The following is a 15,316-nucleotide window of genomic DNA, read 5'->3' on the forward strand; positions in this document are numbered from 1 at the left end:
AGAAAACTTTTATTCAAAATCAGAAAAAAACTGTACCAGATTTGAGTTTTTTGGTGTTTCATGGAGGATTTAATCTTCCATGACTGTGTCAGGTCTGATCTGCAGCACGTTTACCTTCTTACTTATCATTTCTGAAATTAATTAGATTCACATTTACAACATGAATAGTTTCAGGGTGTGCAGACCTCCGATTTTAATTTAAATGTTTCCAAACAGGGCTTTTTGCTAACTGATTTGGAAAAAACTCTTTTGTAGAAATGACTTTTTTGTACAAGCGTTGTAAAACATCTCCCACAACTCGTCTATTTGGGTAAATTTCTTCTAAAAAAAGGACAGAGCAGCAGAGAAGCGTGCTGTTTCTGAACGGTTAGAGTCGACTGAATCATCCTGCTGAGTCCTTCAACACCAGGATGGAAACAGAGGTTCGCTGCTTTTGTCTGCGTGTTTCAGGTTAATGTATGTATCTGTGTGTGTTTCTGTGTGTGTGTGTGTCTGGCCGGTTAAAGGCGAGTGTCCTGGACTTCGTCCTCGGCTTCCTCCGGCAGAGACGAGATCTTGGCGGTGGGCGGCGGCGCCCTCTTGCTGGAGTTGAGGCGGTGCAGGTTGGGGAAGAGGCGGAGCTTGTCAGCGGGGCTCATGGCCTGTTTCAGGTGACTGGTCTCGTTCAGAAGCTTCTGGATGCTGTCATAGCTTTTCATGGAGCTGCCCTCGATCATCTGCAGAGAGGAAAGAGGAGAGAAGAGGTTTGTTCACTGGGCGCCGAGTGTGTTTTCATCGCCTGATGTTTCTGAATCAACACGAGGAAGCTGAAACTTCCTCAGTGAAAAGAAATGATCCTCCAACAGGAGCAGCCAGAGAAACCTCTAGAAGCATGACACACACACTCTGTATCTAAAGGAGATAAAGGAACAGTGTGTTTAAGTGTGTGCTCGTTTGGTGTGTGTGTCAGTGTGTGTGTGTGTGTCAATGTGTAGGGGTTTCTCTGTAGTTTGTGTTTTTGGACAGAACAAAGTGAACCTTCCTCTCAGAGCTGAGCTACATTAGGTCCACTTTACAACCACAAACACACCCAGCCCTGTGTGTGTGTGTGTGTGTGTGTGTGTGTGTGTGTGTGTGTGTGTGTGTGTGTGTGTGAGTGTGTGTGTGTGTGTGTGTGTGTGTGTGTGTGTGTGGTACAGGATGTATTGTCCTCGGTTGTTATATCAACAGTATGAAACTGCAGACGTCTGATGTGAAAGAATCATTTTCTTTAAAAAGGAAATAAAAAGGCAGAGGTGTAAAGTAATTTAAAAACTTTAATTATTATTATTATTTACTATTATTTATATATTCATTACTGACGGTCATATTTTTTTTTTCTTATGTGATGTGATGATCACATATGCAGTGAGTACTTTTATTTTATTTTATTTTTTTTACTTTTTTTCTTTTCTTTTCTCTATGAGAGACTTTATTTTAAAATGTGGGATTTATTTGGGTTCAGTGTATAAATATACATGTTTTTTTTTGCTGTCTACTCTTTTTGATAGGTTTTGTTAATCTTTCTTAGTTTTGTCAAAAAAACATTAAAATCAATTTTAAAAAAAATACTTAAGAGCCATTTTCCTACACCTAACCTTCATTTTAAACATTTAATCTTATTATACATTTATCTATTTTTTTGTGTATTTATCAAATATTTTCAAACTATTCACTGGTTTTAGTTTATTTTTCCAAACATTTTTTCATTTTTTGGGATTTAATGTTTCATCTGTTTCTTTTATATAAAGCACTCTGAGCTGCTTGTTTGCATGAACAGTGCTTTATAAATGAAACTGAATTTGATGTGACTGTTTACAATAATGCTCAGAGACTCAAACCATAGACTGTAAAAAAAAACGTCCGCTTGCTTGGTTCGAAGTGAGGTCTCCACAAAAACTGCTCCCCCTGGTGGCTGGCTGCAGTATAGGTCGAAAACTCCATCTCCCCTGTCATTCCTGATGGGCTGTGGTCAAACTTTTTTTACAATTCCCGAAAAAAATACACAAGAACGTCAGCTGTCAATCATCAATAAACGCAAATATCTTCAAATCACCACAACAATCAGACATGAGAAACATTTTTACGAGGTGAATTAATTTTTTAAAGTTTGACCACAGCCCATCTGGAATGACTGGGGAGATGGATTTTTTGACCTATACTGCAGCCAGCCACCAGGGGGGGGGCAATTTTTTGTGGCGGCCTCATTTTATTTTACAGTCTATGGTCAGAACTCAGCAGAACTTGAGCCCATTCCTGGATTTTATCATTTCTGTGGAGGAACCAAACAAATTAATGCCTCAAAGTTTTTATCTAAAGTTTGGAAAACTCTGGAACAATTGGATGCAGGTCTTTATCATGACGTAGGTTGTAAAAGGTTCAATGTAAAAAATGAGCTGGAGCGCCCTTTTTGAGACAAATTCAGAGAAACCACCGCTCATTTCATGCTTTGTTTCCTGTGTAATACATTTCTGCTGAGAATAAATCAGATCCGTGTCCTCCTTTATCTTTATGTCCTAGACTACAGTGCAAAAAACTGAAATCTTATCAAGTGTTTTTTTCCTTATTTTAAGCAAAAATGTCTTGTTTTAAGTTATATAAAGACAGAAATGAGGTAAAATTAGTTTGAAAAGGTGATTCAGACCTCGTTTCTGTCTTGAAATATCTTGAAATATGACATTTTTCTGGACTGGTCAGGTGAATGTGGCTCATATTAAGCTTAAAACGTCATTTTCTACTGAAAATAAGACAAAAACACTTAATAAGATTTTTTTTTTTTTCAGTGTACACCCTTTAGTCATGGTCCTGGTTGCAGCTTCACGTTCTGCTGTGACCCTGAGGTCACCTCCCTCATGCCGCTGTCACGTCAGCTGTTTGTTACTACACAAAGTCAGCTCCTCCACAGCATGAGGGGCTGAACTGTGAGCTTCTGCTTCACAAACTCCTGAGTGTTTGGATGTTAATAACAAACCTTAAAAGAAAGAAAAACTGCGGACATCCAGACCCCAAAGTTTGATCCAGACTCACCAGGAAGGACTGACACTCCAGCAGCGGCTCCACTCTGTGCTCCGAGAGGATCACGGTGCAGCCGGAGAACGCCTGCTTCAGCGTCTTCCTCAGGACCTGTAACGTTCTGCTCACACACAGACACACAACCTTCATCATTATCATCATCATCATCATCATCATCATCATCATCATCATCATCATCATCATCATCAAAGGGTGTCTCTCACAGCCTCTCAAACATTAGCTCAGCAGATCTGCTCCTGTTAAGGCGTAGATGAAAGAGGCAGCAGGCAGCGTTAAATGAGATCATTACAGGCTTCATTACAACCACTGCTCACACACACACACCCACACACACATTAACTCTAAGTGCTTCAGATTGTCCCCACATGCACACGGGGTGACCTGGGGGCTGATACTGACATGGGGTCGAGGTAGGCGGAGGGTTCGTCCAGCAGCAGGATGCGAGCCTTGCTGAGGATGGAGCGAGCCAGACACAGCAGCTGTTTGTGTCCGTTGCTCAACACGTTTCCTCCGTCCTCCAGCTGGAAGTCCAGTTTGTCCGGGAACTGCTCGATGACCGACTTTAAGCCCACCTGAAGACAAAAACAAAAGTGTCATTCCTCTTTATGTTTTATAAAAGTGTCTAAAAAGAAGAAGTTAAAGGAGAGTCTCACCTCTTCAGCCACCCTCCACAGCTCCTCGTCACTGTGACGTCCATGAGGGTCCAAGTTCATCCGGAACGTTCCAGTTAGAATGAAGACTCTCTGTTCGAAACAGAATGGAGAAATAGATTTATCAACAATGGCAGATGTGCGCGCAACTAGAGTGCAGAGGTACCACGGAGTATAATGGGAGTCAACCACCGAAAAATCCACAAATATCATCACTTTGATGGATGCTTTTTCATTAAATAAGAAAAATAAAATCTGTATTTAGAATATCAGCAGTTAATATTGCTTGTTTGCAGTCAAACCTGTTTAACTGAGGCTGGGTAAAGACAGACAGATGTCGCTGGTGTTTCAGTGTAAAGTGTGACCTTGTTAACTGGTGACCCTCAGCCGTTAACCACTGATTCTGTCGACTGAGAGTCACCAGTTAGCATGGTCGCTATTAACTCCAAAACACCAGTTGCTCTATGACGGCCAAAACTTGATGGACGTTGCCTCTGTTGTAAAGTATCGTTTCTAAAAACTGAGCACAGAACAACCGTACGTTTTGATGCTGCTAACAGGTTGAATTTAGTGTTTAAAAAACACTAACTAATCTAAATGAATGAAGCTAAATGCTGCTTCTGCAGTCAAAATGTGTGCGCATCTTTATGATAATGTAGACCATGGGTCTTCAACCTGCGGCTCTGGAGGCTCATGTGGCTCTTTGAGTCCTTTGCAGTGGCTCCTTGTAGCTTTAAAAAAAATATTATTGGAATTAAGATTTTTTTAATTTTTCTTACAAAGAGTATAAAAGATTCAAGAGACTGACACAAGATAATTCAACTACCAACATGGTAACTTGTTGGTAATCATATTTTAACTTTTGCAAATTTATGATGATTTTGGAAATGTTTTAAATTTACAAAAAAAAAAAATTAAATTAGTGTTTTTTGGAAATTCCATTTTTTTGTTTAAATATTTGCATGTTTTTTTTTCAATTCGTTAATATTAGCAAATTTTAAAATTGTAATTTTTTAAGCTTTTGCTTATATACTAATTTTGATATCTATTTTATTTAAGTTTTGAAAATTTCTAAAATTTTTGAAAACTTTGCCAATTTAATGAGTTCCATATTTTTTTAATTAAAAAAAAGAGTTTTTTTTTTTTTTTTTTTTTAATTTTTTGCAATTTCATTAAAAATAAAAAAACTATGAAATCATGTACAGATTCATAAATGTAAAAAAAAAAACGTATTGTTTAGATAATCATCCATTACATTTCAACTGAATAGAATTTTCTGCACTTTGTAGCCTTTACTGTAAAGATTAAATAGATTTTGTGGCTTCAGACCTATTTCAATTCATGTGAGCTGAGGCAAAATGTCTCCTGTGAAAGTAAATAGACTGATAATCCCTCTATTATAGTTTTATTTCATCAGTCTGATACAACAGCAACATCAACAAAATCACTGCTTTAATTAGCTTCTACCCAACGTACTTACAAGTTCAGAGTTATCGTTCCTCCTTTCTCATCTCCATTGCATAGAGTGCATGTTTATATGTTCTTATTCTATTAAACTATATCTTTTGTAAAGAGTGATTGAAACCAGCAACCTTCCCACATCTGAAGGTGAAAAAAGTGTCTTAGCAGTTTTGGACGTACCTGTGGCACCACTCCAAACGCCTTCCTCCAGGTGTGCAGAGACACGGAGCTCCAGGAGACGCCATCAATCAGGATTTCTCCATCAGTGGACGCGAGTCGCAGAAGAGCGGAGAGCAGGGTGCTCTTCCCTGAGCCTGTCCGACCCAGCAGACCGATCTGCACAAACACATGTGAAACATGTTTACACCAGCTGAATATCTGTTGTTTGGATGTATCTAACAGAGTACTGCATGCAGACACAGTGTGCTGTATGTGTTAAATTAAACAACGGACATCTTGCATCACACCTTCAGCTAATTAAGACTTTAAGAGCTCTCTATCCAAACTTTATCCCATCATTTAGCCCATTCATTAGCAGCTGTAGAGAAGCTAATGGGATGAAGTTAAAGCACAGACACTTATCGAGCTCTGCTGTCCTCCAGGATTCATTACCAGGAGCTCAAACCAAGTCATCCACAGCCAGGAGCAGAGAAAGGGAGAAAGAGCTACACTGGAGACTAAAACCAAGACTCAGGCCTTTTGTTTAGGGCTGCCAGAGCTTTCCTGCCCGGGTTAGGAGCATGAAACGACAAATAATCCAGATACAGAGTCTATAACAAGGGTCTTCAACCTGTGGCTCTTTGACTCCTTTGCAGTGGCTCCTTGTAGCTTTAAAAAAATATTATTGAAAAAAAAGATTTCTATTTTTCTTACAGAGGGTGTTGATGATTAAAGACACTGACACTAAATAAAATCCTGTGTTAACATTTATTTGAACTAAATCTTCATCCCATCTGTCAATAAAGCCTGCCACCGCTCTACTTCACCTCCTACAACATCAACAGCCCACCAACTTTCCATGCACCTGTGGCTAACCTCAAGTTTTACAGCCCTGGGAAGATAACTACATCTACAAAAAGACTAATCTGGAAGAAAATACAGATTTTAATTCTGTGTGGATGGATTCATTTAACTGACGTAATATACATGCTAAATACACCAAAAGACGTTAGCAAACAATGAAAAAAAATGAGTTGAGCAGTATAATCAATATATGTTATCAATTTTCAGTGTTCCTAAAAAATGTTGGAATTTTTGCAAAGAGATAAAATTTCATTTTTTTTAAACATTTTTTGCATTTTTTGAGATTTTACAATAGTTTGAAAGTGTTTCAGATTTTGGCATTTCAAAATTATTGGAATTTTGTAAGTTTTAAAAAACTATTTTTTTATTTTAATTTTTTGAGATTTTTTTTTATTAAATTTCTTCGAAAATTCTTGCAATTCTTTTTTTTAAAAACAAGATTTTTGATTTTTTGAAGTTTTTTCTGACAAATATATTGAAATATTTGCAAATTTAGTCAACCTTAAAATTTTGTAATTCTCTGCATATTTTTGAAATTCCTTTTTTGCAATTTTTGGCAATTTTTTTTTTTATTTCACTTTTTTTTTTTTTTTACCATTTTTGCAATTTTTCAAATTTCAAACTTTTTTTTTTTTTTGTACCATATTTACAAATCTTTAAAAAAAATTAAGACTTTACATGAACAATTTTATAAATTTGTAAACCTAGTTTTATTAAGTATTCATTGAATTTATCTATGCAGAGAATTTTATACACTTCATAGTCTTTAATGTGTAGATAAATTTTGTGTCTCTAGAACAACTTTAATCCAGGTGAGCTGAGGCTAAATGGCTCCTATTAAAGTAAAGGTTGCAGACCTCTGGTCTATAAGTTGAACTTGATGGGGTAATACTAGGATTTTTATACCTGGGACTATTTTTTTATATTTTAGGATCTTGCTGAAAGAAAACTGAAAAGCAGCAGTACATCGCTAAAATCTAAAAGCAGGTAATGCCGACAGTAAACACACAAACAGACTCAGTCACAGCTTTTAAAAATTGTTGTTAAACTGAGCGACAAAAGATCCCAGACAGTTTTTGTATCACTCATTCCAATCTTATCAGACTCCACTGACAAAACCAATGATTTTTACCCCCAAGAAAGCCGGACTCGATTTGTTTTATGTTGGTGTCATTGCTAGGTTAGTTCTGATCTAAGACAGTTTGTGTGAGAAACAAGATAAACCATGTTTAAACCATCGTACACTGACAGCCCAGGACTTACACTCTGTCCTCCCTCCACGGAGAAAGAGATATCGCTGAGGACAGACCGTCCAGCCTCCGTGTATTTCACTGTCAGACCCTGGACGTCCATCTGTCCCCGGTTGGGCCAGCAGTCGTGGGCGTGTGGGTTGTCGATGACCAGGTCAGGACCGCCTTTACCCCCAGATTTCTTCGGCAGTGGCTCCTCTGACGGGAGGTCGATGAACTTAAACACTCGATCAACTGAACGCATCTGAGGGGAGGAGAGAAAAGGTGAGGAGAGCTGTGGTTTCTGTTAGCATCATATCGGTAAACAATGCTAAAATCTTAGCATCTGCTAGCTTTCTGATTCAATATTATTATTTTCATTCTGGATTCTGTCCATCAACCCTCGTGACAGCAGCAGAGCTGGGGAGACAAACTTTAGGTTACCGGTCTCTCGTAAGAAATTTAACCTGTGAGCGATGGTGATGATATGAAGAAGGACGGTTTAACGTTAACTTGACCACAACATGTTTGTATCAGAAGTCAGTAACCAATAAGAAGAAGCCGTAGGTTGCCTCAGCTAGCAGCAAGCGGCTGACTTAGAACTGGTGCGGAATTTTTGGTCCATGAAGTTTCTTTACATTTCAAATACATATTTCAAAGGCAGTTGATGAGATCTCGGAATCAGATTTGTTCTTTGCTCTCAGTAGTTATCAAAGTTTTAATCATTTGTGTATTTCAGGTCTCCCATTGCTGACACCATTGTTGAGGCTATGCTACAGCAAATATGACAAGAAATCGAGCACTGTCTTGATTTTTCAGCTCATTGGTTGTGAGGCGCCGCCCTGTTGGCTATGGCTGCCTTTTGCAGCAGCTCTCTCTTCTTTGTCTGTTTCTTGTTATTTTTTCATGTCTTTTTCGTCATCTTTGTATTTGGAGTGGATCATTACTTTGTATGGCTCATTTGTTGGTCGTGGACACCAATTTTCTGTGGCTTCAGTGATATTTTTACCAGTTTTTCTCCTGTGTTTGTCTGGAGATCCTACATGTAACCATGGCTGCATTGTTTACATGTGAGCTCAGCTGTTAGCGGCCTGAAGCATGTCAATGCTAACTGGTGCAAGGACAGATGTTTCCCACAAGGTGAGGAGAAGGAGGTGAGGACGACGTGCTGGTTCTCAGGTGTGAGTTAAAAAGTGACAACATGGACCTGTCCTTCCATCCATCGTTATTGGAAACGTAAGATCTATCTCCAAAAAGAGGGACAAGCTAGCAGTGCTAACCCAGCAACAGAGGGAATACCAGAAGGCAGAGTTGCACCATGCTATTCACAGACATGGCTAACAGAGCTAACAACAGACACCAACACCACATTGGAAGAGCTTCACCTGCTGTGAGCAGACAGGATCCAGGAGACAGAGACTGAACAGACTGCTGAAGAAGCTCAGTCCTGGACCCTGTGGAGGTGGAGGCTGGCTGACTGGACAATGATGGACAAGCTGTCAGCATCTATTTTCTTATGGAGCATTTTACACTTTCTATACACTTTCTTACTTTTCTTTTCTTGATTGCTGCTGTGACTTCAAGTTCGTTGTACTTGTTACAATGACAATAAAGTTCTATTCTATTCTATGGCTCCTAACTGCACAAATCCATCCTAAGTGTGTCTATTTTTCTAAAGGTTCCTGAAAAGCACACACTGCACCTTTAAAGTACAACAAAAAGAACTCACTGAGCAACAAAAGGCCCACATACTTTCTCACAAAACTGATAAAGCGACTAAACACACCTGTGCTTTAGACAGGATGTTTAAACGCTCTCTTCAAGCATCGGTGGAAACATTTGGAGGGACTCAGAGCAGTGTTCGTTCATACATAATGATATCAGGAGTCAAAGTGTTAAGGATACAAGCGATACTACATGCTCACACGCTTTAAAGTCTTTGAAAAGAGAAGACTGTCTGTGTGTGTGTGAACATCGTACCAGTCCGTCCACAGTGATGCTGGTGATCACAGCCCACTGGAAGGTCCCCAAGATGAGCATGGCCAGGGCCACGATGATGCCAATCTCCCCTGGTTTGTCCTCTGAAAAACACACACACACACACACACACACACACACACACACATTTATCAGCATCGTCCAATCACAGCTGCTCTCTCTGATGTCAGAACAACACTCAGGTATTCCAGCTCTGTTTCTGGCTCTATTGGCAGCTAATGATCTGCGAAATGACCCTTTAATCCAGGCTCAGTGTAAACACAGACAATGACGCAGCAACACATGTTTGTATGTCTTTGTGTGTGTGTGTTTGTGTTTCCCATTCTTTAATCAAACACACACACATGCTTCCTTCTGTACATGAGGCTTCATCCGGTGGCAGCGCTTTCTGCTCGCTGCGTTGTGATCCTGATATCTGACTCTGCACTCTGGAGCGCACAGATAAGATTGAGGCTTCTTCACGCCATGGACTGAAAGCAAAATAATAATAAAGTATTTTCTGACTAACTCCATGGAATTTCACATTGTTCCTTCCATCCTCTGTTGTGTGCAAACTCCTGCAGCTGCAGCTTTCGTTCCCTCGGAGGCTCCACACCATTTGCAATGAAAGCACCTGCAGTTTCAGCTCATTAGGAAGATGATCTGTCATTTTACTCCCATGTTTGATTTTCATTAAAAGCATTTAAGGGTCAGTTTTCAACAAATACTTCTGTTGTTTGCATAAATCTTAAATAAAGTCTGCCTGATGTATTAATCAAATCTGTTTACTGTTTGAAACGCATCCTTTATCAAGATCTCTTCACTCACGATTGGTTCCTACGGCGATGAAAGCAGCAGCAGTGAAGAACAGCACAAAGATCATGTCACATCTGAAGAGGAACCATCGCAGCGTGCACAGGTAGTGGAACCAGGCGGCTGTGTGTGTGTTCAACGCCTTGTGGAAGAGAGTTTCGAAGTAGGTCTGGCGCCCAAAGGCTCTGATAGTCCACAGGCCCTTCAGGGAGATGATGAGGTGGGAGAAGATGGGGCTACGAGCTGCAGGAGGAGAAGAGGAGCTGGTTAATGGAGGAAATAATTCAGGTTAAAGCTCAATAAATGTTGTGGAAGTAGGTCAACCAATGTAAATGAAACAATATGTTCTCACTAGTAATGCACCATCCTGTCTTACAGAGCTCATAGTGCCGTATTATCTGTCGAGACCGAGGGTCCTCAACCTGCGGCTCTGGGCTCATGTGGCTCTTTAATCCTTTGCAGCAGCTTAAAAATAATCATTATCAAAATAAATATTTTTTTATGTTTTTCTTCCAGAGGGTACTGATGACTAAGGACATTGACACAAAATAAAATCATGCATTAACATTTTGTTTAACCAAATATGCATTGCATCTTGCTATGAAGCTTCAATTTTTCTTTTTTGATTTTTGCTTTTTTTTTGTTTAAATGTTTTGACATTCTTTTTAATTTAGAAAATAAATCAAATTTTTTGAAAACATTTTGCAAATTTTTGCAAATAAATTAAAATTCTGCATATTTTGCAAATTATTTCAATTCCTTTTTTGAAAAAAAAAAGCAAATTAGGAAATGTTTACAATTTTTGGAAAATTTTAAAAAATTTTGAAATAACATTTTTTGGGGCAAATTAAAAATATTGTAGCAAATTTTTGAAATTTCAAAACTTTGAAAATGTTTGCACATTTCTAATTATTTTTTTAAAATTAATTTTGAAACTTATTGAAATTTTATCAATTAAAATAAAAAAATAAAAATAAAAATAAAATAAATTGAAATAAGAAATAAAAACAAAATAAATTTAAAATTGAAAGAAAAAATAGAAATATAGTAAAATAAATTGAAATAAAAATAAAAACAAAATCAATTAAATTGGAAATCAAATATAAAATAAAATAAATTTAGAATAACAAAATAAATAATGTTAATAATAAAATGATAAAATAAATTTCTTTGCAAATTTTTCTTTTTTTTAAAATCAAATGTATTAAGAATAAATATTAATAGATGTCATCAATGTATTTAGAATAAAAAAACAGAAGACATCAAAAGTATTATTTTATAATCACACAAAAAATTCAAGTTTAGATAATGTATGGAATTTTTATACACTTTTTCTGTCTTGATTGTGAAGATAAAGTAGATTTTGTGACTCTGGAATGACTTTACTCCAGGTCTGAGTTCCCAGCATGCACCCTGCTTGTTGTCTAAAAGTAGTATGAGAGGTGGGGTCTTTGGTTATTAGGCTCCTTTTCTCAGGGTTCAGGAGGCAGACATCCCCTCCACCTCTAAGAGTGGGATTAAAAATCTTTTTCATTTTAAAAACTGTTCATTTTATATCAAACAGACTTCTGAATGAATTAACAGTGATCAACCTGATGCGCATACATTTAAATAACTAATTAGTCTGCTTATTAATTGTTTAATCAGGATAGGAGCTGAGGGATCTGGGTATGAACAAAGTTGAGGTTTGTAATAAGGCTTGTGTTTTTTAGTTTGCAGAGTAAAATTCAAGAGAGTTTGCAGGATTTTCTTACAGAGATAAAATGTCAACTTTTACAGAAATAATCCTGCTTAACTGTCTCCTATGGGACTCTATGCATGTGTGTTAGTGTCTGTGTCTGCCTCAACCCCCTCCTCTGCCTGGATGTTGATGCTTTGGTGTTGTAACAGTTTCTGGACTTAACTGCTGTGGGGCAGCAGTGAGACACCGTGTGGCACTGTCAGCCCCGCTGAGCTGAATCATGCTGGGGTAACCCTCAATAAATAATTCAGGAAATGATTCAGTGATTCTGCTTAAACACATCCCGTAATGGGAAAGCATCTAAGGTATGTCTTTGTGATGTAAATGGAACAATGCTTACATACTGCAGAGGATTTCTACAAAACATACGAGTGACTAATGCACAGAACATCCACAGCAGTTTGTCTGACGAGCGGCTCGTACTCCAGGATGGGGTCGAAGGAAATCCCAGCCCGGCTCATCTCTCTGACCCCATCGTGCTTTCAGCAGCTCCGGAAACCTCGCCGTCATCATGAAATGTACGGTCAGTGAGAGGATCGTTTTCATAACAGGGGCGTCCAAAACACACAGGAGCATGTTCGTCAGCAGTCCACTGACCTCGTTTCTAGAGCTACGACGCTCACATGTGAGGAAAGATCCCAAACTTCATCGGATAGCTTTTCAAAACACTTCAAAACCTGCAGATACTTTGGGTTGCAGAAAGAAGAGGAAGAATTTAACTGCTGTAAACTTTCAGGAGCGTCTGCAGACGAGCGACTCAGCAGCACATCACTCATAATAAGCTCTCACCAGGGGGGAATAATAGAAAGCTAAAACAATTGTTTCCTAACTTTCAGACACAGCTTCAGTCTTATGACAGGGTACCTTCTCTTTGATGATTGGTGGATATCATCTGTTATTTCCCCTGCCTGACTTCCTGAAACTGTCCAGTTGTAGAGGAACTGTCCTGTGAGGCAGCCCCTCCACCCTGTCCTCTGACCTTATGTTTTTGTTCTTCATCGTGACCTTTTGCCCTCCTGGACCTCAGCCATCTACCAGCTCTGCTTCTGACAGGTAGTTATGACAGCGATGGCGCCTCCCCACGTGTTTCCCTTCTCCTGATCACTCTTAAAGGCTTTCCTAGCACGTTTTCACTTTTAACTCAGCTGGATATTTGCCAGATATTACCGTAGTGACCCAAATAAGGGACAACCCCAATTACAAGACGACTCCCCTCTTGTTAAGACCAATCTTCAGAAAAAAGAATAACCAAAACTTACTTTGTTACTACTTTTTATTGAAAGTCTGAGACAGGTCCCCCTCAGTTGTCTGTTAACTTGCCAAACTTTTGGTCCGCTTTACTCGGGACAATCACTGCACTTCTCCATTAGTCATTTCCTGTCAGTGCGTCTCTGCTCTGTTTGACAGATCACGTTTCCACCAAGCAGTCCGGTTCAGTTCAGGACGGCTTGTCACGGTTTGGTATGGTTAAGCCTGATCCCGTTTGCCTTTTCACAGCAAACCGTGCCCCCTTGGGGCAGGCAGCACGTAAGGTGGATGCCGATAGCTGCATCTGTTGAACAATAGCAAATAGCAAATAGGATTTGTGTTGTTCTTTATTACCGCTGGCGCACAGGGAGTGACGATTCTACCAACCAATCAATGGTCTGCTGTGTTGGAGCTTCACCTTGCGAGAGTGGATCAGTTCAGTCTGGCATCCATACGAAAGGGTCCCAAAAGTGGGACGGCTCGTCTCAGTTATTTGGGGATCAGTCCCAGGATAAGTCAGTGGAAACGCCTCAAAAAGTGTGCCGTACTGAGACGAACCAAACAGGACTGCTAGGTGGAAACGTGGCTTTATATTCAGGTCAAAAGGGTAATTTAATTCCTGCCAGTCACAATGCGGCCAGAAGAGCATAAAAAATATGAGCATGTGAAAGCAGGTGTTTACAATGCAAAAACTGAAATCTTATCAAGTGTTTTTGTCTTATTTTCAGCAAAAAAATGTCTTTTTAGACTAAATATGAGCCACATTCACCTGAACAGTCCAGAAAAATGTCTTATTTCAAGCTGTTTAAAGACAAAAATGAGGTCTGAATTGCTTGTAACAAGTAGAAAAAATCTGACAACGAAACAAGAGAAAAGTTTCTTGTAGTATGACATTATTCTAGTTTTAAGCAAATTTTCAAGGTAATTTCTCTTGTTCCATTGGCAGATTTTTTTTTTACTTATTACAAGCAATTCAGACCTCATTTTTGTCTTTAAATAACCTGAAACAACATTTTTCTGGACTGATCAGTTGAATATGGCTCATATCCAGTGTAACAAGACAATTTTTACTGAAGATAAGACAAAAACACTTGATCAGATTTCAGTTTTTTTGCAGTGTACATTTGACAAACAGAGGCACAGATTACAGATTCCTCCTCTGGTTTGTTGTGTCTCACCTTCAGCCTCCAGCAGCTTGAGCTGTTGTCCAGTCCGTAGGAAGTACTTTCTGAGGATGACGAAGATGACAGCCAATGGGATGGCAGCGATGAAGATGTAAGGACGCATGATGGACACGGTGAAAATGGCGCCTGTGACAATCAGCGTCAGCTTGAGGTGGGGAACAAAAGGCAGGAACGGGGAGTTTAGAAATGAGGTGTCATTTTGATGTTTTAAAATCCTAAAATCCTACTTTTTTCTGGACTTGTCCAGACAATTTTTCCTAAAATAAGAAAAACCTAGATTTCAGTTTTGCAGCGTGAACTGATGCCAAAAACAAAAGATTTATTGTTAATCATATCATATGTGTGGAAATGCATGTTCTTCATCTTTTAGAGGACAGAATATAGATTAAAAAAGTTTTTTCTTTCAATTTTGGGAAAAGTTTGCTGAAACATGCTGCTGCCTCTCTGTTTAACAGATGAATACTGAAATCTTACCAAGTGCTTTTGTCTTATTTTCAGTTTAAAAAAAAAGTTACTTGTTTTAAGACATTACTGTTTCAAGCATATTTTCGAGCAAGTTTCTCTTGTTCCATCGGCAGATTGTTTTTAATTGTTACAAGCAATTCAGACCTCATTTTTGTCTTTAAATAACTTAAAACAGGACATTTTTCTGGACTGTCCAGGTGAATGTGGCTCATATCAAGAAAAAATAAGACAATTTTTACTTAAAATACGACAAAAACACTTGATAAGATTTCATTTTTTTGCAGAGTGAGGGTAAATACCTGAATGAGGTCAAACAGGACCAGAGGCAGCATGTCATCAATGGTGGCCATGTCCTTTGTGAATCTGTTCATAATTCGACCTGGAAGGAGAAAATAACCATATTTAAAAAGTCTGCATGAAATCACTGAGTTATTATTAACACTTTATCTGTTTTCTAATCTGGTTTCATTGAAA

The 15,316-nt window shown here is 38.6% G+C and overlaps 1 protein-coding gene across 1 annotated transcript in view; it reads right to left on the minus strand.

Annotated features, from left to right (window-relative positions):
* Positions 1-483: 483 nt before the first annotated feature.
* Positions 484-15,316, minus strand: part of cftr (CF transmembrane conductance regulator) — a 52,487-nt gene continuing 37,654 nt past the window's right edge. The window contains exons 18-27 of the mRNA XM_074677558.1: positions 15,142-15,221; positions 14,372-14,522; positions 10,220-10,447; positions 9,395-9,495; positions 7,449-7,679; positions 5,343-5,498; positions 3,705-3,794; positions 3,451-3,623; positions 3,046-3,151; positions 484-716 (exon numbers count right to left, since the gene is read on the minus strand). Coding sequence (XP_074533659.1) covers positions 501-716; positions 3,046-3,151; positions 3,451-3,623; positions 3,705-3,794; positions 5,343-5,498; positions 7,449-7,679; positions 9,395-9,495; positions 10,220-10,447; positions 14,372-14,522; positions 15,142-15,221 — 1,532 coding nt within the window. The 3' untranslated portion in view covers positions 484-500. The remainder of the gene's footprint in view (positions 717-3,045; positions 3,152-3,450; positions 3,624-3,704; positions 3,795-5,342; positions 5,499-7,448; positions 7,680-9,394; positions 9,496-10,219; positions 10,448-14,371; positions 14,523-15,141; positions 15,222-15,316) is intronic.

This window comes from Halichoeres trimaculatus, unplaced genomic scaffold, assembly GCF_033239565.1.
Source record: "Halichoeres trimaculatus isolate MK-OKI-2021-1 unplaced genomic scaffold, fHalTri1.1 fHalTri1_scaffold_10, whole genome shotgun sequence".
Lineage (NCBI taxonomy): Eukaryota > Metazoa > Chordata > Actinopteri > Labriformes > Labridae > Halichoeres > Halichoeres trimaculatus.